Source organism: Vombatus ursinus, unplaced genomic scaffold (assembly GCF_900497805.2).
Source record: "Vombatus ursinus unplaced genomic scaffold, bare-nosed wombat genome assembly UNPS02001419.1, whole genome shotgun sequence".
NCBI lineage: Eukaryota > Metazoa > Chordata > Mammalia > Diprotodontia > Vombatidae > Vombatus > Vombatus ursinus.
The window spans coordinates 8,186,082-8,208,974 of NW_020941197.1; the positions used below are offsets into that span (position 1 = coordinate 8,186,082).

Here is a 22,893-nt window from a genome sequence, read left to right on the forward strand (position 1 = left end):
GAGAAAGAAAAAGCAGAAAGGAGGGAGGAAGGGAAGGGGGGAGGAAGGAAGGGAAGAAGGGAAGGAGGTAGGGAAGAAGGAAAGGAGGGAGAGAGTGAGTGAAGGAGGTAGGGTATTTATTTAGCACTTACTATGTGCCAAGCACCATGCTACAAGTTAGGGATACTGCTAAAAGCAAACAAGACAATCTCTACCCTCCAAGAGTTTACATTCTTATGGGGGAAGACAATGTTAGGAGTTCTGGAATCTGGGCAGCAGGTGGGGGGAGGAAGAAGGGTAGCCAATACTTATAGATAAATCTTAAAATTATAAATTTAAAATAAAATAAAAGGCTCACCAAATCTTTGACCTCTCATAGATGCAGTCATACCTACCATTCAAAGTCAACTTGGGACAAACTTATGCAGGCAGCCTTCAATGCTCTTCCCTTCTCTTTTCTCTCTCTCCTCAAGTCTGGTTGCTGTTGCCTCATTGGCAAGGGACATGGCAATCTGTGCTCCTGCCCTTCCCCTTCCCTAAAACTGAGGCTGAGGCTCAGGGGAGAGCCCCCTCCCCCTGTATATAATTATGCATATATTTATGTTCAAACCATAGTCAAGACTGTGGTGGCCCTGTCAATGTCCTCAGCACAGCCTCACTCAACTCTTGAGCTTGAGGGGAAGGGACTGACAGAGCCAGGCCCCCTCTCCCTTTACCATACTGCATGAGCTCTGACCTCTGACCCTGCCTATTCCCTAAGGTGTGGGGTGGGGTGGGGCAGATTTCAGGCTTCAGGGAAGAGGAATGAGCCCAAAGTCTGAGGATGCAGTCTTACCTCAGCACTCCCGCCCATTCACACCTTTAGCCTGGCCCAGAGCAACCCCCTTCCTACTCCCTTGTCCACCAGCCTTCCTTTGGGGGAGGGGAATGCCTCCCTTGGACGGAGCATCAAGGGGAGGGGACACTGGATGTGTTTCAACCCTCCAGCTATTGTCAGTAAAGGTCAAATAAATGAGAAAAAAGGGAGGGGGGGCAGCTAGGTGACACAGTGGATAGAGCACCAGTCCTGGCATCAGAAGGACCTGAGTTCAAATGTGGCCTCAGATGTTTCCTCGCTGTGTGATTCTGGGCAAGTCACTTAATCTCAGCCTCAGTTTTCTCATCTATAAAATGGAGATAATAATGGTATGTACCTCCCAGGATTGTTGTGAGAATCAAATGAGATACTAATTGCAAAGTGCTTTGCAAACTTTAAAGTGTTTAAATGCTAGTTGTTATTGCTGTTCCATGTGGCAGCTCTTCAAATATTTGGGGGCAGCTTTCCCATCCTCCTTTCTTCCCTGTCAATCTTTTCTTATCCTTGGTTTCTTTAGTTCTCACCTGGCATGATCTTGAGGCCTTTTACCATTCTGTTCACCTTCATATGGTTACGCTTCAACTTATCCTATGTTCTTTCTGAAATGTGATACCCAAAGTTTGAACACAACACTTTGGTTATAGTCTGATCTGGGCAGAATACGTGGGACGACCACCTTCTTGTTCCAGTTTTTTTTTAATTGACATAGAATTACAGGCTTCTAGATCCTAGAAAGCTGGAAAAGATTTGAGAGATCACTGAGTCCACTCCCACCTTTTCAAACATGAGAAAATGTAGGCACAGGTTTAAGTTACTAGCTTAGGGTTGGTTATACAGCTGGTCAGAGTCATAGGCAGGACTTTAACTCAAGTTTTTCTGAATTCCTAACCTCTATCCATTACAACATGCTGCCTCTCACTGTTGGCTCAAATTGAGGTCAGAGTTTACTAAATTCCCTAGATATTGTTGGCAGGGGATGGGGGGGAGGGGGAGGCAATCAGGGTTAAGTGACTTGCCCAGGGTCACACAGCTAGTGTTTGGATTTGAACTCATGTCCTCCTGACTCCAGGGCTGGTGCTTTACCCACTGTGCCACCTAGCTGCCTCCCTAGATATTTTTTTCAGGCAAACTTCTTTCAAACCACACCTTGCCCATCTTGTACTTATAACAATGATTTTTTAAAAAACCCCACATGTGAATTTATATTTTTTCTATTGAAATTTATTTTTTAATTAACAGAAATTTGCCTTTTCTCCTTCCTGACTGCCCCATTCATTGAGAAAGAAAGCAAAACCTCTATTATAAATATGTATACTCAGCAAAACAAACTCCTGCTCTTAAATTTTATCTTATTACATTCTGCTCATCAATTTGACCTATTTTAGTCTTTTTTTAATCGGGTCAAGATAGTTAAATACAATCTGGTTGGCAATCTTTTTTGAAATAGTATTAATAGTAACACTTTTGGTTTGTAAGGTGCTTTCCTCACAGGGTGTGAGGGTTCTGAGCAGTCTGTAAATAAGGCTATGGCAGCTTTCATTTCTTCTCCCTCTTTTGTGTCCATTTCTACATTGATCTCATGCATATTTTAATTTTTTCTTATCTACAGGCACCAATGGGAAATTTGGCTTTGTTCTGTATCAGAATAACAAATTTTTCCAGTCAAAAACATTCACCATTAGGTCAAATTTTAGTCAAAGAGTTGTTGCATGCAAATTTTCTGATGGTGAGGAAGTTCCAAATGTTTCTGTTGAAATGATCTTTAAACCAAAGGTGAGTTTTCCTATAAATCATAATAACAATTTCAGCCACTTGAAATTTAAATCAGGGATAACACAAGTAATTAAAATTCAAAGGAACTTTTCTCTTCCAGGCTAAGTAATATGAGACAAGGAGCTAGGTCCTTTAATAGAAAGAAAGGAAGGAAAGAGGGAGGAAGGAAGAAAAAAAAAGGAAGGAGAGAAGAAGGCAGGTGGGCAGGCAGGCTTCTAGGTAGCTAGGCAGAACAGTGGAGAGAGAGCACTGGACCTAGAATCAGGAGGATGTGGGTTCAAATCTAGCCTCAGACACTTACTGACTGTGTGACCTTGGGTAAGTCATATAATCTCTCTGTGCCTCAGATTCTTCACTTGTAAAATGGGGATAATAATAGCACCTATCCCAACTCCTAAGGTTGTTGTGAAGATAAGATAGGATAATATTTATAAATTGCTTTTCAAACCTTAAAGCTCTATAGCTATTATTAATATTAAATAAGTTACCACCACCACTACTACTACTGCTGCTACTGGTGTTGTTATTCAAGTTATTTCAATCGTGTCCTATTCTTCATGACACTATTTGGTATTTTCTTGGCAAAGATATTGGAGTGGTTTGCCATTTCCTTCTCCAGCTCATTTTACAGATGAGGGAACTGAGGCAAACAGGGTTAAATGACTTGCCCAGGGTCACATAGATAGGAAGTGTCTGAGGCCTGATTTGAACTCAGGTCTTCTTGACTTCAGGCCTGGCTCTCTATTCACCACACCACCTACTTGCTCATTACTGCTACTGGTATTGCAAAGTTAGTACCTAGTAAAATCAGAGTAGGCTTCTTAGCCTTTTGAAAGGGCTTAAAGGACATGTAGTATTTCAAAAGGTGAAGAAAGTGACACCCTCAACATTTAAAGGGGGGGGAAGAGCATAAACAAAAGCATGGTGACATGAGAGGTCAGTGGGGAGAGGGTGGGGGGAGACAATAAGTCAATAAGCTTTTACTGAGTCCTTACTCACTGCTAAGTGCTGAGGTTATAAAGAAAGGCAAAAAACATTTTCCCTGCCCCCAAGAAGCTCACATTCTAATGAGGGAGGCCAGGGGTCAGGCACCAGGAAAGATCAGTCTCCTGTGGAAAATTAAATATAAGCTAAGTCCTGAAGGAACCCAGGAAAGTCATGAGATGGAGGTGGGTGGCCAAGCATCTGAGGCACTGGGGACAGTCAATGCAAAGGTCTGGAGTCAGGAGATGGGGTGTCCTGTGTGAGCCAGTGTAACTCAGTCTCAGAGTATGTAGAGGGGACTAAAGCATAAAAAGACTAGAGAAGTATAATGGGATGAGTTTCTGAAGACCTTTAAAAGCCAAACAGAGGACTGTATCTGATACTGAAGGTAATATGGAGCAACTAGAGTTTATTGAGTAAAGGGATGGATGGAGGATTTTGGAAAATCATTTTGGTAGCTAACAGTGTTCAGGAACCAGAGCTGATTGTTAAATATTCAGAGTGCATTTACACCTCAGATATTGGCAAACATTGCTGAATCATGGCTTGGTTTATTATTTGATTGTCTAGATGAAAGGTGATGGAGAAAATATTAATAATGAAGATTAAACCTAAAAGTACTTCATGAGTACTTTTGTTGTTCCTGGAGAGCCCATTGTTAAATACTTACCTACTCACCCCTGTTGATAGCTGAATGGAGAACGCATTGGAGTAGAGACAGACAAGTCTAGGAAACTAATTTAAAGGCTGTTGCAATAGTTTAGATGAGAGGTGGTGTGGTCCTATGCCAGGAGGGTGACTGTGTGAGCGAAGAGAAGGAGAAAGAACAGGATTTGAGAACAGGTTAAATATGAGGGGGTGAATGTGAGTGAAAATTCAGGGATGGCACTGAGGGCCAAACCTGTAGGATGGTGGCATCAATGGTAATAGGAAAATTGGGAAGTGGAGTAAATACGAGAGGAACATAAAGTACCTGTAGAGGGGAAATATGGGACAAGACTGGAAAAGTAGGAAGGGGTCAAGTTGTAGAGGGCCTTGAATGCCAATGTTATTATAATGGTACTCAGGAGGAATAGGGAGCCACTGAATACTTTGGGGAAAGGGGACTGGGAGGTAGGAAGGCATTATTGGCGAGCTACTTTATCTGGGTAATCTCCATAGAAAGGCTAAGTTTTAATTGGTGCCCTTAAATGTGGGCAAGAAATTTCTTTAAATTTGGATAGAGGCAGGTAGGAACGCTAAGGAAGCATTCTTTCTTCACCAATTATCTACTTTTTTTTTTTGGCAAAAATTCAGGCAGTATATGTTAAAAGAAATTCACATAAAAATTAGAAGATGATAGTTCATCTTTAGGAGCTTTGTTCTGCTTATATTTGAAGCTCTTCTCTTCAAAAAATAAAAAGGACAGACATCTAAACACAATATCAACTCAACTTTCACCTTTCTTAAGCCAGAGTCATGATGAGAAAGGGATAATGACCAGGGTTAAGCATTTCATAAGCACCCCATGAATTGAAGTCTTTTCAGCACATTTCTCATGGTTGCATGGAAGGAAATTCATTATTTGTGGATGATTTGAATCAAAATAATAAAATGATAATAATATCTAAATTAGTATACAGGTTTAGTATATCAACGCAAATCTCAATGAATTTCTTTATAGATCAGGATAAAGTAATTTCTTAGACAAACACTCAACAAGAGTATCAATGGTATACTTGGGTGGGGGAGGGGGAACTGATTAAATTTGGGCTTCTTTCATATCTTAAAACAGAGCACTGGGCCTGGAGTTAGGAAGACTCATCTTCCTGAGTTCAAATCTGGCCTCAGATACTAACTAGCTCTGTGACCCTGGGCAAGTCACTTAATCCTGTTTGCCTCAGTTTCCTCATCTGTAAAATGAGCTGGAGAAGGAAATGGTAAACCACTCTGGTTTGTTTGCCAAGAAAACCCCAAAAAGGGACAGGAAGAGTCAGACATTACTGAAATGACTGAACAACAACAAAAGCTATCATTAAAGCTATCTGATATTTCAAAAAAAAAAAAATGGGCAAGACAATAAGTGTTTATTGAACACTGTGTGCCAGGCACTTTGCTAAGTGCTAGTGATACAAATACAAGCAAAAAGAAGGACAGTCCTGCCTTCAAGGAACTATTTCTAATAGGAAAATACAACACACAAAAAGGAGCTAAAAATAGAGAGGGGCTGAGAGGGATTTCATTCACATAAGGGCATGTGTTGAAGTCTATAAAGTCGGCAGCACAACCCGTGGAGAATAAGGATTGGCTGGCTTGAGCCCCTTCCTCTAATACAGAGGTTCCCAAACTTATTTGGCTTACTGACCCCTTTTAAAAAAATTGCTCAGGGCCCCCTGGAAATCTACTTTTTTAACCCTTTAACTTTTTTTAAAATTTGCATCATTTCCAAAAAATAAAATTTTTTTTTAAAAAATGATGTATCTTAAATTTAATATTTTATTGTAAATTTATAGTTTTTTTCCTGTATTGAAATTTTAATGACACAATATTGTGTCACATAACCATACCGTATCATATTGTAAACAAGTCATTACATGCACATATTCCTACAGATGCATGCTGGACTTCCTGACGATGCGTGACACACTTGCTTGTTAAGACCTGTTGGCAGACTTGACCACTGATTGGTTATAACTTGCATTTTGTGTGTTTATTTGGAAAATAATGTAATCACTACAACTTTAACTGTGTTATACAATAGATGAAACATGTATGAATGATTTTTAAAAATTTTCTTATCTTGTCTTCTTTCCTTATATTTCCATCACCCCCTTATTTTTATTCAATGCCCCCCAATTGTGCCCGGGGCTACTCCCGCCCCCCCCCTTTGTTCCAGCACCCTCCAGGGGACAGTATCACCTACTTTAGGAGCCTGTGCATAATGGAAGCCCTGGAAGGATCTCACCAATGGGAAAAGAGGGTCACCATGGTCAAAGGAAGTTCCAGGATGAGATGGCAGCTGAAGTATGGTAGCAAAGTCTGAAGAGTCAGAAACAGAGAAGGAGGACAAAGAAATAGAATAAGATAATAAAATGAAATAAATTATAAATTATTAGGATAAATAGAAATGGAACCAAAGGCAGAGAGAAATATTTTGGGTTTTTTTTTTGGTCTAGTCCTGTGGTTTCATTGGTGCAGGAAGCTATCAGTGAGGAAAACAGTAAGATCAGCAATGTATGGACTTAAGAGAGTCACCTGAGATGATGCCAGTATGGGTCAGTGACAGGACCATAAAGCCTATTCATCCAGACTGCGTGGCTGACCCTCCACGTACTACATGAGGCTGCCTTTCAGTGCAGAGTTGAGAAAAGAAAAACTAAGGAGAGGACTCAGTGTTTAATAAGTGATGGGAAACTCCATAGAGAGATGATGTAGAATACATTTAGATTTCTACCTTGGACCACAAAATCTAGCTGTATCATAGAAAAACATAGAAAAGAACTATAAGAAATTTGAAGGAAATGAAATACTGTATTTAAATCAGTTGTCTGTTCTCCACAATAGATCCCATCTATTAAATAGAGAGATTAAGTTATCAGACACTCTATATGGGTTCAGTTACATAAAAGTAACAAAAGAATTCTGTATGATGAAATAATGCAATAAAGACAAAAAGAAAATAACATGTTGGGGAAATTGTTTTGGTAAATATAACAGTTTAAATCTGACATATGTTGAAGCAAAAAACGTGTTTAAAGGAACTGAAACAAATTAAAATATTAAAAGGCAACACATGGTCTGCTTTAGATAAATAATCCAAGGATATATATATAAAAAGACAACACATAAAAGGGTAATACATATTATAAATAATTATTTGAAAAATCTTGTTTCACTAATAATTCAATAAATTAAGACTAAAACAAATTTGAAGTATGACTTCATGCCCATTAAGTTGGAGAGAATGCTGAAAGTAACGAAACTAAATGCTTGTGGAGTTATAAAGAAAATTTATAGGCTTTATATAGAGATTAATCTGGCAGTATATTTCAAGAGTTGAAAAAAATAATGCCCTTTGAACCAAAAATACTAATGTTGGAAATATCACTTGAGAGTGTTATCAAAAAAGAAAACAAACCTCGCTAAGATGCTCTTTGCCATAGCGAATAAAGCCCAGAACCTGGAGTAAGTAAGACCTGAGTTCAAATCCCTCCTCAGACACTTGCTACTGTGCGATCCAGGGCAAGTCGCTTTTCCATTCTTCCTTTGTAAAATAAGGGGGCGGGACTCAAGGTCCATAGGGTCCCTTCAAGCTCTACATCTATGCTATCATCTGATCAAAGCTATTTTAGCAAAATTATTTATACTTGCACAGGGTCTCAAGCAATTTAAAATTCCAGTAGTTGGGAAATGGCTGAATAAACCATGATTTATCACTGTTAGGTAAATCTATAATGAAATTTTAAAATTATAAATATAAGAAATGTAAAAAAATTCATCTCCATTCGTGAGATGAGTCTCAGACCAGTGGGGTTTGGGACAGGGGTTACACACATATTGAAGTTATAAAAATTATTTTAAAATATCATTTAATATTTTATAAATATTATTTGAACTTCACAACAACCCTGGGGGGTGTAGATGCTATTGTTATCCTCATTTTACAGATGTGGGAACTGAGGCAGGTTAAGTGACTTGCCTAGTATCACACAGCTAGCAAATGTCTAAGGCTGGATTTGAACTCAGGTCTTCCTGACACCAAGTCTAGTACCATTGTACCACTTATGTGGCTTTGAAAATCCATAGATAAATCCCTCAAACTCATTTAAACTATTTCTACTTTTTGATTTTTCCTGCCCCCACTTCCCAAAGCCCTTGTCAAATTAGTCAACAACAAAACTGATTTGAGTTAAGCCTCCTCTCCTTTTCCTTTCAGTGAAATGTTACTGGGTAGTACATGCTCCATGTTCATTTAAATAAGAAATAATAAAATGAACTTAAAAATAAGGGATTTAAAAAAATACCTTTATAAATACACTCCATTTCAGCAGGTTTATTTTCTCTCTTCCTAATTCAAATTTCCTAATTTCCAAAGGCCATCTTTTGCATTGTGTTCCCCATTCTATTTGCAGTACAATGAATCTCAATTCCAGCTGCATTCCTATGCCTGTGTCTTTTGGGACATTACAAAGGATGACTGGGATACTTACGGGTGTCAAAAGAAACCCAACAACAACTCTCAATTCCTTGGATGTCAATGCAACCACACCACTAGTTTTGCTGCATTAATGGTAAGAGCTCTTCCCTCATTTTTAAATCATATCATGGTGTCCTAATTTTATTCATTGAATCTGGTTCACTGTCGTAGTGGAATCCAGTTTATCTTCATAGACTAATCCACGTCAGGAAATTAATATTATGTATATCAGTAAATTGGGGCAGCTAGATGGCTCAGTGGATGGAGTGCTGGCCCTGAAGTCAGAAAGATACATCTTCCTGAATTCAAATCTGGCCTCAGACACTTATTAGCTGTGTGACCATGGGCAAACCACTTAACTGTTTGCCTCAGTTTCCTCATCTGTAAAATGAGCTGGAAAAGGAAAGGGCAAACCACTCCAGTATCTTTGCTAAGAAAATCCCAAATGGAGTCACAAAGAGTCCACCATGACTGAATGACTACACAACAACATTAGTAAATTAAAGAATGGTGTGTGGCATTTTTTATACATAGAGTGATGGGCTTAAAGTCAGAATACCCTGGGTTCATAAGGTCTGACATTTACCCATGTGATCCTGAGCATGCCACTTCTCTATTTTATGTCTTAGGGAGCACTTTAGGTCTTATCTATTAAGTCATAAGCAAAGTACATCTGCTTTGGTGGAAGGGGGTATCCACACCTATGAAATCATAGGTTGTGGAAGTATTGAAACAAGTCTCCATTGCATCCTGGAAAGATGACTTATTGTAGAATTGAGTAAGGTGAATTTCTGCTTCTCACAGAAGGCTGAATTTTCCCATTACTGAAACTATGAATCTGGAAAGATGATCCTCTCTAATCTAGAACATCACAGGGTCTTAGCATCATAGATATAGAGCTGGAAAGGACCTTACAATCCATCTAGTTCAGCCCCTTCTTTTTACATATGAGGACACATAAACAAAGAGGCCAAGTGACTTGCCTGAGATGGGCTATTTTAAGGGTTAAAAAATGGAGTAACTTCAGAGGTCTTTGTTGAATTGCATCCCTAAATTTTGCAGAGAGAGAATTTGATGCCCTGATAAAGCATTCAGAATGTTTCAGTCATCCTCTAGACAACTTTGTTCTCTCCCCTTCCAATTGAATGATCAAGAAAATTGTTTTCAATTCTCCACTTCAAATTAAGTGAATTGCATTAAGGAAGAGATGTCTCATTTTTGTATGTCTATATGTCACAAAATAAAATGGAGATTTTTGCAGGTTAATTTGATCTAAGTAATAAATAATAATTGTCATTTATACAAGGTGTCCTCAAAGAGTTAAAAACTATAGAAAGGCTTTTGTGACACCTTACATAGCCCTCTTAAGATCTGTAATATGCTTTACATACATTATCTTATCTGGGCCTCTCAAAAAAATCTGTGAGTCATATACTACAGATATTATTGTCTTCATTTACAGATGAAGAAACTGAGGTTCAGATTTGGTAAAGGACTTGTCCATAATCACACAGTGAGCAGGTATCAGTAGGAGTGACCCTGGTCTTTCTGATTTCAAATAGTCTGTTTGCTACTGTGGCAGGCTGCCTCATAGTTCTCTGGGTCAAACTCAGGCTAAAGGTTTTTGGACAGAGAAAGGTCCTGGTTAGTCAATTTGGCTATCTACTTGGATCAGAATAACTGGACAACTGTGGCTTGTACTAAAAGTCTGTCTTTAGCAGGCGATAACTTGAATAATGGTGTAGGGACGATAAAAGGAGAGAAGAAAATGGAAATACTATGCACTTATCCTCATGAATGTTGGTTAAATGCAGTTGAAATTAATTGATTTTGCATAAACATTGCTTGGAAAAGTTTTTAAATGTGATTTTCCAATTGTTTTTCAGAGTTTTGATTACAATTACAGTTATCCTGACTCTCTAGATATTATATCTAAAATTGGTTGTGGATTATCCATTGCTGCTTTGGCTATTACAATTATATTTCAGATTGTTACCAGGTAAGAGGGAAAAGGGGTTTCTCATAAGAAAATCTGCTATGTTCATCTGATTTATCCTGAACATATTCTAATTCTTTATGGGCATGGGAGACATTCCCTCAATATATTTTGTAAATTATATGTTAAGGTCTTGAAAGCTATGTCCACTGGGTCTCAGCTTAGGTAGATCTTTCTGAGTTGGAAAGCCTTAAAGTACAGGCTAAAGAGAAAACTGGGCAGCTAGGTGGTACAGTAGATAGAGTGTTAGACCTGGAGTCAGGAAGACTCATCTTCCTGAGTTCAAATCAGACATCAGACACTTATGAGCTGTATGACCCTGGGCAAATCACTTAACCCTGTTTGCCTTAGTTTCCTCATCAGTAAAATGAACTGGAGAAGAAAATGGCAAACCACTATAGCATCTTTGCCAAAAAAAAAAAAAGCCCCAAATGGGGTCACAAAGAGTTAGACATTCCTGAAATGATTGAACAATATTGTTCTTATTGTTTTCTTGGTTCTGCTTACTTCACTCTTCATTAGTTCATGTACATCTTATCATGTTTTTCTGTATTCATCTCATTCATCATTTCTCACAGTACAGTAATATTCCATTATATTCCTATGCCACAATTTACTTACATATTCTCCAACTGATGGACATCTACTTTGTTTCTAATTCTTTGTTATGACAAAAAGTGTTGCTATAAATATTTTGGTATACATGAAGACTTTCTTATCAATAGTTTCTTTTATAAGCCCAGTTACAGAGTCTCTAGTTCAAAAGGTATGGACATTTTAGTCACTTTATTTGCACAATTCCAAATTGCTTTCCAAAATGGTTGTACCATTTCACAGCTCTGCCAACAATGTGTTAACATGCCTATCATCCCCCAACTACTCCCAAATTTGATTATTGCCATTTTTTGCCATCCTTGCCAATTTGCAGGATATGAAGGTGAAACCTCAGGAGTTTTTTGACTTGCATTTCTCTTATTATTAATGATTTGAAGAATTCTTTCATGAGGTTGTAATTATTTTGCAATTCTTGTTTTGAGAGCTGTTTATTTTTATCTTTTGACCATTTACCTATTGGGGAATGGCTATTAGTTTTATCTACATCTATATTTTATCTGTATCTATTTGTATATCTATCTATCTATCTACATATTTACATAAACATATATGTATATGTTTGTTTATATATCTTGGATCCCAAACCCTTATCAGAGAAATTTGATACAAACATTTTTTTCCCCTTCATTCAACCATTTCCTCTCTTATCCTAGGTGCATCAATTTTGTCTATGTGGGAGGTTTTCCGTTACGTGTAGTCAAAGTTATCTATTTTACCTTTTGTAATTATCTCAAACCCTTATTTTGCTAAGAATATATCTCCCAGACATAGCTGTGAGAGGTATATGATCTGTTTCTTTTCTAATTTTTCTATAATATTATCTTCAATATTAAGGTCATATATCCATTTAAGATGTATTATGTGATATGGTTTGTATAAGGTATTAATTTAAGCCCAATTTTTGCCAGGCAGCTTTCCTGCTAGGTGGTGCAGTAGATAGAGTGTGGGATCTAGAAGCAGAAAACTCATCTTCCTGAGTTCAGTCTGATCTCAGATACCTAATAGCTGTGTGACCCTGGGCAAGTCACTTAACTCTGTTTACCTTAGTTTCCTCATCTATGGGCTGGAGAAGGAAATGGTAAACCACTCCAGTATCTTTGCCAAGAAAACCCCAAATGGGGTCATGCACAGTTAGACAAGACTGAAAGTGGCTAAACAATAAAACTTTCCAGTTTTCTCAGCAATTTTTATCAAATAAAGAGGTTTTTCCTATGTAATTTATGTTTTCCACTTTATCAAACACTGGGTTATTGAGTTCCATTGTTTCTGATTCTATCCATTATCTAATCTGCTTCATTGATCCATCTTTCTATTTTCAAACGGATATTAAATGGTTTGGATGACTGCTGCTTTATAACAGTTTGAGGCCTAGAAGTGCTATTTTCCATTTGTCTACATGTCTTTTCATCATTTCCTTTCATATTTTAGATCTTTTTTTTCCCCCCAAATGAATTGTGCTACTATTTTGTCAAGTCCTATAAATACTCCATTGGTCATTTGATTGGTACAGCATTAAAAGTATAAATTAAGTTTGGTAGTGTTGTCATTTTTATTATATTGGCATGACCAAGGCCTAGCAATGAGCACTGAATGTTCCTCCAGCTGTTTAAGTTGTTCTTTATTTCTTTAAGGAGCACTTTGTAACTAAAGGGATATGTAATTTATGTGCTTTAGTAGACTGATCCTCAGTCATTTGGTGCATTTTTCAGGTTTTTGGAATGGAATTTACCTAATGTTGCTTCTTGTGTTTTCTTATTTTATAAAAAATATTTTATTTTTCTCCAATTACATGCAAAAACAATTTTTAACATTCATTTTTAAGTTTTCAGTTTCAAATTGTATCCTTCCCTTTCTCCTCTCCCCCCTCTCTGAGATGGTAAGCAATCTGACATAGATTATACATGTGTAATAATATAAAACATTTCCATATTAGTCATTTTGTGGGAAAAAAACTCCAATAAGTTTTTGTTATTATTGTATAGAAATGTAGTAGATTTTTGAGGGCTTATTTTGTTGCCTGCAACTTTGCTAATGCTATTAATTGACTTAATTAGTTATTCTCACTGATTCCCTAGGATTTTCCAAGTATGCCAGTATATCATCAGCAAATAAGGATAACTTTATTTGTTCTTTGCCTATTTTTATGCTCTTAATTTCTTTTCCTTGTCTTATAGCTGTTGCTAGCATTCCCAGAACTATATAAAATAATAGTGCTGAGAGTGAGTATCTTTGCTTTATTTCCATTAAAAAAAAAATTTTTTTTTAAATTTCTAAGCAACTGGGGTTAAGTGACTTACCCAGGGTCACAAAGCTAGTAAGTGTCAAGTGTTTGGTCTGAGGCTGGATTTGAACTAGGTTCTCCTGACTTCAGGGCCAGTACTCTATCCACTGCACCACCTAGCTGCCCCCTGCTTTATTTCCATTTTTATTGGGCAAGGTTTTAGTGTATTCTACTACATACGATGCTTGCTTTTGGTTTTAGACAGATGCTTTTTTATGTTGTTAAATAAAGGTCTCCCTATGCCTAAACTTTCTAGGGTTTTTAGCATGAGTATGGTACTGTTGAAAGTTTTTTTCTGCATCTATTAATTCAATCATCTGGGTTTTGATGCTTTGGTTTTTAATATGATTAATTATGTTGATTGTTTTCTTACTGTTGAACTATCCTTGTATTCTGGACATAAATCCAACTTCGTCACCATGAATGATTTCTCAGATAAATCACTATAATATGTTTGACAGGATTTTGTTGAAAATTTTTAAGTCACTAGCCATGAATGATTTTGGCCTACAGTTTTCCTTGTGTGTTTTATCCTTCCCTGGTTTAGGTATTAGTACTATACTTGTGTCATAAAAGGATTCTGGTAGGTTGGTTTCTTTTAAGTTTTTTAGAATAATTTGTAAGTATGAGTATTAATTGTTCTTTAAAAAATTGATAGAATTCTCTCATGAATCTATCAAGACCAGAAGCTTTTTCTTTAGGAGTTCCTTTGCAGCTAGTTCTATTTCCTTTTCTGATATTGGGTTGTTTAAGGTTTCTATCTGATCTTCTGACAGTTTGGGTATTTTATATTTTTGAATGTATTCCTCTATTTCTTTTTATGTCCTCAGTTTTTTTTAAAGTATATAACTGGGCATAAAAATGTTCTGATTTTTCTGTATATTTCTTATTTTTTTTGTGATTTTAACTTGTTCATTTGCTATTTTATCAATTTTATTTTCTGCCTTTTTAAATTACATTAGCTAAAAGTTTATCAATTTTATTAGTCTTTTCAAAGAACTAGCTTTCAGTTTTACCTATAACTTCTATTATTCTTTGTTTTCCATTTTGGTCAAAATAATTTTTACAATAATACGGATGTTTTCATTTGTAATATAGTAAATATTGACAATATAACTCACATTAAGTAAAAGCTCTTTGGAAGAGGGAGCCCTCAATAATTTTTTAAGAATATAAAAGGGTCCTGAGAAGAAGTTTGAGAACTACTACTTGAAAGATTTTAGCGTAACTAACTACATAGGAAAAACCAAGTGGGTGAAAAGCATCCATTGCTCTGACTGTGTTATGCAGCTGGATAGATAAACTACCTTGAACAGACACTGATCTTGGACAGTGAGTTCAGCCCAGAATTAAATTGGAGACAGAAAACCAGCTAGATTGTATTAGGGAAGTTGTGAAGTCTTTTTAATGACCACAAGCTTCTCTCTAAAACAAATTTCTTCTTTTAATTATTTTTTTTTCATTTAACAAGCACTTATTTTCTCTCTCTCCCACCTTACCCCAGAAAAAACAGAACTCTTGTAATAAGCATGCATAGTTATGTAAAACAAATTACTGCATTGACCATGTCCAAAAATCCATGACACAACCTGCATATTTAGGCCTTAACTTCTTAGTCAGAAGGAACTACCATCCTTCATTGTCATGGAATCATGGGTAGTCAATTGATTAAAGTTCTTAAATATTTCAGTTTTTCATTTCAACAATATTGTTATTATAGTATAAATTGTTCTGGTTCTGCTTATTTTACTCTGCACCAATTCATACAAGTCTATCCAGGTTTCTCTAGAACCATCCTTTTCATTATTTGTTTTGGTACAACAGTATTTCATTATAGTCATATACCATACTTTGTTCAGCCATTCCCAATTGACATGTGTTCTTTTAGTTTTCTGATATTTGCTACTACAAGATGAGTGGCTGGCTATGCATCATTTATATTTATACATATGTGTGTGCATGTGTATGTGTGTGCGCACATGTGTGTGTGTGTGTATCACTGTGCACAGTCTAGTAACATTTGCAGCATAGTTCCAAACTGCTTTCCAGAAGAACTGATTAACAGCTCCACCAACAGTGCATTAATACATCTGTTTTCCCAAAGCTCCTCCGTCATTTGTCATTTTCCTTTCTTACAACTCAGTAATCTGATGGGGATGAGGTCGAACATCACAGTAGCTTTAATTTATATTTGTTTAATCATTAGTGATTCGGAGCATTGTTTTTCTTGTGGTTATTGATACCTGAATTTCTTCTTTTAAGAACTCCCTGTTCCTTTCTTTTAACCACTCATGAACTGATGAATGGTTCTTTAATATAAATTTGAGTCAGTTCCTTACGTGTCTTGGAAATGAGACCTTTATTAGAGAAACTTGCTGCAAATATTTTCCCAAGTTAGCTATTTTTCCCTTTGGTTTTGTGTGTGTATGTGTATGTGAGCAAAAATGTTTTAGCTCATCTTTCCCACAACAGTATTCTTTCAGTGATTCTGGAAAATTAAATTTTGAGTCAGTTGTTTCCAAAGGGCAGCAAAGAGGTGCATTGTGGCCGTGAGCAGAGTACAACATATTATCGGCTAAGAATTATGTATCGAGAATTGTCATAAAAATGCTATTAGAGAGATATGTTTACTAGGGAAAAAAAGATGGGTTAGACATATAGCAAGTTTTTGTATTCTATCCACTGGGCCACCTAGCTGCAGCCTCAGTCTTCCCCCCCCCCCCCCAAAAAAAAACCAAACCCAACCTCAATTTGGAGCTTTTCCTAAGATAGGCTTTGTAAACACAATGCAATCAGAGTAGATCTATGATTAAGTGTCTTTTGTAGAGTGAAGAAAAATGCAACATATTTTAAGAATTATACGAAGAAAATCTTTTTCTTATCATGTTTTATTTCTCCATGATCTTACTGGGGTTTTCTCCCAATAGGAAACTTAGAAAAACTTCAGTTACCTGGGTGTTTGTGAGTCTCTGCACATCTATGCTGATTTTCAACATCCTCTTCCTCTTTGGAATAGAAAACTCTAATAAAAATAGCAACAGGAGCTCTGAAGATGACAATGTGATCCCTCAACATGATATTAATCCTCCAGAAAATCATACATGCACAGTGATGACTGTCTTACTGCATTATTTTCTGTTGGTGACATTGACCTGGACATGCCTCAATGCTGTACAACTGTGCTTTCTTCTGCTCAGAGCTATGAAACCACTCCCTCCGCATTTCACTCTCTTTCTGTTTCTAATGGGATGGGGTAAGTATTAAGTATTGTTCTACCTCCTGTTAGAAGTTGTTCTTTTACATTACCATAACAACAACAACAACAACAACAACAACAACAACCCACTAACTTAAAGGATTTCATGTTATCAAGTCATCTCTGTTAATTTCAATTTTTTTATTTTATTAGAACAAACCCAGAATTTAAAATTTTAGTTACACCCTGCACAACACTTAAAGGGGACATTTCAAAACAAAACCAAAAACTGACTGACACCAAGAAAAATAATTTGAAATATACCAACAATAGAAAATTATTGTATTGACATCTGGATTTAAATTGAACATAAAGTACACTGAAGGGTATCATGAATAGAGTGTTAGGAAGATTCATCTTCCTGAGTTCAATTCTGGCCTCAGACACTAGCTGTATGACCCTGAGCAAGTCACTTAACCCTGTTAGTCTCAGTTTCCTCATCTGTAAAATGAACTGAAGAAGGAAATGGCAAACCATTCCAGTGCCTTTGCCAAGAAAACCCAAAAGGTGTCACAAAGAGTCACATATGATTGAAACAACTGAACAACAAAACAATGAGGTGCATTGGGACCTATTGAGTATTGATGAATGTAAAGATATACCAGGTTACAAAAAAGTCAAAAAAGATAGAGATATCTGAAACAATTATTTGGGAAATGGGGAGGGGGGGAAATGGGCAATCATGTAGTACTCCAAGAGTTTTAACTAGAATGGGTTGATGAGGATTTTGCCCAAGGACACAAGCATTTAGAGGAGTTTAACCATACTTTCACTCCTTTAAAAGGCAGGCTAGAAATTGAACTTTGTGCCTATTCAGCAACAATTATAAGTTAAATAACAAAGCCACCAAAGAGCAGGCTTCCTCCTCACTGTGGCTATAGAACAAGTGAGTAACTCCCTGGCCTGACTCTTCTATTTCTCAACACAGCTTTTCTAGAAGCAGCCTCATGACTTTAGTGTTCAAAGGTCTCCCTCCTCCCATACATGAATTTTTCTTTTGAGGACATATTTTGTGTTATTTTTCTAGGGCACTACTAGTTACTACTCTGGATGTTCAATGCAAGAACATAGTGGGAAGAACAATAAATCATGTTTCCAGTAGAGCATAGAGCAAATACTGTGTGTATTCTGGCCACCTAAAAAAAAGTTCTGATGTAGTTTAAGAAGAATTTCTTTTGTACATATGATTAGTTCCTGCTCATATGTGATTAACTAATTCTTAGTATCTCTATCAAACAGGAATACCTGCTATAATAGTGTCTTTAACAGTGGGAATTATTTATCCACTAAAAGGGGCATTAGGATACCGACAAGAGATAATGTAAGTTGACCACTTATGTTTACCTGTTCTTTGGTGTTGAAATTGAAAAAATGGAACAGATATGTTATTTAATTTGTTTGTAAAAAGATTGTATAAAACAAAAATTTGAAAATCACTTATTTTAAATGCACAGGGCATGCTTTTTTTTTCTTTTTGGTGAGGCAATTGGGGTTAAGTGTCTTGCCCATGGTCACACAACTAGTAAGTGTCAAGTGTCTGAGGTTGGATTTGAACTCAGGTCCTCCTGATTCCAAAGCCAGTGCTCTATCCACTGTGCCATGTAGCTGCCCTATGGGCAATGCTTTTAAAAAAATGAATTCTACAATAATTTTTTTGTAACGTGAATCATCATCCCCTGATTTTATAAATTTGAACTTTTAAATTAAAGTAGGAGCAAAATGAGAAAAGTATAAATTCAATAAACTAGCATGAAGTTAAAAGGACTAGAAAATAAACAAATTAGTAATGCTTTAAAAAAAAGTACAAAAGAAGAGTTCTTGGAAGTTACAGAACAAATAGAGAAATGAAAAATAGAAAACACTAAACAATGAATAAAGTTAGAAAGAAAAAGATTAACAAAGTCAATAAACCATTTGTTAACCTGCTCAGAGAAAATATAAGAAAGTCATATTGCCAAAATAAAAAATGAGCAAGGTGAATTCACAAAGAGAGGAAATAAAAAAGACATAAGCTATAATATGCCAGAAAATTAAGAATTCAAAAGAAATTGATGAGCTTCTATAAAAATATAAAATATACAAACTAATAAAAGAAGAAATACAAACTTTTTAAAAAACTCAGTCAGAGAAATAAATACTAGCAACCCACAAGTGAAATGCCAAGGAGATGGGAAAATAGGCCAAATGAATTTAAAAGAGGAATGTGTCAAACCTTTAAATGGAGAGATCAGCATTCCTTATGCCTGGGATATATCAATATTCCAAAATGACAATACTGTATAAGTTAATTACAGATTTAGTGCTATACTAATTAATTTCTCTGATTAGATACCTTATAAAACTAGAAAAAATTATAACAAGATTTGTTTGGAAGAAAAAAGGCTTATAATACCAAGGAAAACAATGAAAAAAGTATAAATGAGAGGAACATAGTATTATCATACCTCAAACAATATTGTAAAGTGATAGTCATCAAAAATTATTGGTAAAAAAATAAAAATTTTAGATAAGCAAGAAATAGAAGTAATTTAAAATATAGACACGTATTTGATAAACCCAAGAAGATGATTCACTGGGAAGACTTACTCCCTTTTTGATAAAAACTATTTGAAAACTTGAAGAGCAATTTGCCAGATGTTCAGTTAAGATCAACATCTTGTAACATATGTGACCTCAAAATGGACATGTGACCTGAATATAAAGATCATACAAAAAAAATAGAAATGAATGAAATCAGAGACCTTTTCCAATGATGGGTTGAGTAAGAATTTTTAATCAAAGAAGGGATAGAGGAGATCAATCTATCAGTCACCAAGTATTTTAAGCCCCTACAAATTGGCAGGCACTGTGCTGGGCACTGAAGATACAAGTATAAAGACCGAAACAATCCCTACCTGCAAAGAGTTTATATTTTAATGGGGTAGACAAGCACATATGTAAATACATACAAAGTAGTTAAATATGAGATAATTTGGGGGCTTTATGCAGAAGATAATGCTTGAGCTGCATCTTCAAGGAAGAGATGCATTCTATTAGGTAGAAGTAAGAAAAGACTGCATTCTAGGCAAGTGGGATAGTGCAATGCAAGTGCATGGAGATGGGAGATTGAGTATTGTATATGAAGAAAAGAGAGAGAAGGCCAGTTTGGCTGGATCTCGAGTGCAGAAAAGGTAATGCCCAAGGAAGCTAGAAAGGTTAATTGAGGAAAAAGAGAAGGCCCAGGATAGAACCTCAAAGAATACCTGGAGTTAGAGGGTGTGGTCTAGATAATGAGCCAATAAAAGAGACTGAGAAGAAGTGGTCAGACAGACAGGAGGAGAAAAAGGAGAGAGCAGTGTTATTAAAACCCAGAGAGTGGGGAGTGGACAGTAGTATCAAATGCAGTAGAGAGATGGAGAAGGATGTAGACTGAGAAAAGATCATTAGATTTGGCAAATAAAAAATCACTGGTAACTTTGGAAAGAGTAGAATTAGTTGAGTGATGAGATACATAAAGTGAATGAGATTCATAAAAATATAATAAAAATGAAATATATAATTTTGATAATATAAATAAATGGCATAAATAAATATATTTAATTAATTAATTTAGCATAAACAAAATCAATTAAGATAAAGTTATATGAGAAAGTAGAATGGGAAAAGGTATCAAATATCACTGATAAAAGTCTAATACATAAAATATACATCAAATCAATATAAATATATACCAAGAGCCATTCTCCAATAAATAGATAGTCAGAGGTATGAATAGTTTTCAGAAGATTGGCAAGCTATAAAAGATTAGATAAAAATATGTTCCACATCACCATTAATAAGGGAAATCAAAGGATTGGAGGTTCCATCTTCCTCCATAAAAATGAAAAAAAGGTGGTTTCTTGAAGTTTTTGTGATTATTGATAACTATTGAATTCACTTTTTAAAAATATGTGCACCCCCCCCCCCCATTCCTTTCTACCTCTTGCTCTAGAGTTCAAATGATACTATTGCTTTGGGAAATGATTTGTCAATGAACTCTCCTATTTCACTCACCATCTGGAACTTTTCTGGGCACCACTCCCCTATATATGTTGTCTCTACCCTTCCCTACCCCCATCAGTACTCATATCCTTGAGGACTTTTATATCTGTATCACCAGCTCTTAGCACAGAGGCTGGGACTTAGTAAGTGCATCATAATTTTTAAAAATTAATTAATTCAAAGTTTCCTGTCAGTATAAAATTTCTATGAGTTTGTTATACTTTGTCCTGAGAATAGATTTGGTAGAGGAAGATGAGCTGAGGAAAAGTAGAGGCTAGGGATACCTAAGACAAGCTTGCTTATTTCACAATTTAGTCCTATCTTTAACTATTGGACTCAAAACAATTCTTTTTGGAGAGAAGGGGGCACATCATTGGCATTTTTGTGACTCAGTGCTTTTAATTTACTAAATAATTAGAATGAGAAATAGAAATCAGCTCTGTTTCATTGACAGGTCAAACATACCTGGAGTGTGGTTTCTAGAGATATTATTTGCACACTTTGATTGTACAATTTTGGGATTATTTGCACAATTTTGGGATAAAACAATTTGGATAGAGATTTTACAGAGTCTATTATAATAGAATTTTACTTGCGTTTGGAGAAATAAGGCAGAAAAGGAGATTGACTATTTTATCTTTTCACAAGTACTAACTATAGAAAGCCAACTAATAATGTAAGAATTTCCAGCACCTAAAACAGTGCCTGGCAAATAGTAGGTGCTTGATAATTGCTTGTTGATTTATAAGGGATGAGAAAGAAGCATTGGTTTTTAAAAAGCTCTTTAAATCTGAGTTCATTAAGCTCTTTAATAGCAAAGGACAGCAATGAATGTGACCACTTCAGTAAAATAATTTCCTGTTTTTAATAGATGTTGGCTTGCAGTTCCAGAAGATGGCAATTATCTGGAGAGCCCATGGTTGTGGTCATTCATTTTACCTGCAACTATCATTCTCATCACTAATGCTGTCATATTTATTATCATCACAGTCAAAGTTCTATGGGGAAGAAATGAGAACTTGCAGAGGTAAGAGGTAATGAGGGGAAGCCTTTAGGCATGATTTAATTCAGTGTGTAATAAAACTCATTGAAGTCACCCTCTATGGCCTCATTGTGGTAAGAGGTGGGTTCTGCATTCTTAAGCCTATGCCAGGGAAATACCAGTTGTGTAAGGCCTACCAAATAGAAGAATGGGCCCTATGTGTCTTTCAATCAAAGTACTGGCCTTGCTGAAGTTTGGGAAGCATTCCTAATTTGGTCACAAGCTTTCAGGTTAGAAGATTTGTCCACCAAATTGCAGAAGGGAGGAAACTACTGCCTTGATGAAATTATGGATTCCTTGAAGTTCTGAAATATTCCTGGGATAGATGCTGGGTCAGATTTTGTGTTGTTAGTTAGCTGTGTAGTATATCTCTTTCACTATAACACTCAGCTATTTTTATCCCCTAACAATAGTTTGATGATAAGATGCTTCACTTTTGTGAGCCAAATTGAAAAACAAAACAAAATTCAAGAGAAAAAAAGTCCTTTAAAAATGATTTAAGTATATATATTATGCATAATGTATATTATACACATATATGTCTTTATATTTCATAAATATGAGATTTCAATTAGTTAATAAATATTTATTAAATGCCTATTATATGCCAGGATGGGGTGGTTAGGTGGCTCAGTGGATAAAGCACTGGGCCTAGAGTTAGGAAGACCTTAGTTCAAATACTTACTAGCTGTGTGATCCTAGACACATCACTTAATATCTGTTTGCCTTGGAGGGAGCTAGGTGGCTCAGTGGTTAGAGTGCTAGTCCTGGAGTCAGGAATGACCTGACTGCAAATCAAAATGAGTTCAAGCTTCAGATACTTACTAGTTATGTGACCCTGGGCAAGTCACTTAATTTCTTTTTGCCTTAATCCACTGGAAAGGGAAATGGCAAATGTCAAACCATTCCAAGTAT

The 22,893-nt window shown here is 36.1% G+C and overlaps 1 protein-coding gene across 1 annotated transcript in view; it reads left to right on the forward strand.

Annotated features, from left to right (window-relative positions):
- Positions 1-22,893, forward strand: part of ADGRG7 (adhesion G protein-coupled receptor G7) — a 98,164-nt gene that overhangs the window by 62,527 nt on the left and 12,744 nt on the right. Inside the window, exons 9-14 of the mRNA XM_027866521.1 lie at positions 2,445-2,608; positions 8,704-8,862; positions 10,655-10,767; positions 16,588-16,913; positions 18,156-18,237; positions 21,808-21,963. Coding sequence (XP_027722322.1) covers positions 2,445-2,608; positions 8,704-8,862; positions 10,655-10,767; positions 16,588-16,913; positions 18,156-18,237; positions 21,808-21,963 — 1,000 coding nt within the window. The remainder of the gene's footprint in view (positions 1-2,444; positions 2,609-8,703; positions 8,863-10,654; positions 10,768-16,587; positions 16,914-18,155; positions 18,238-21,807; positions 21,964-22,893) is intronic.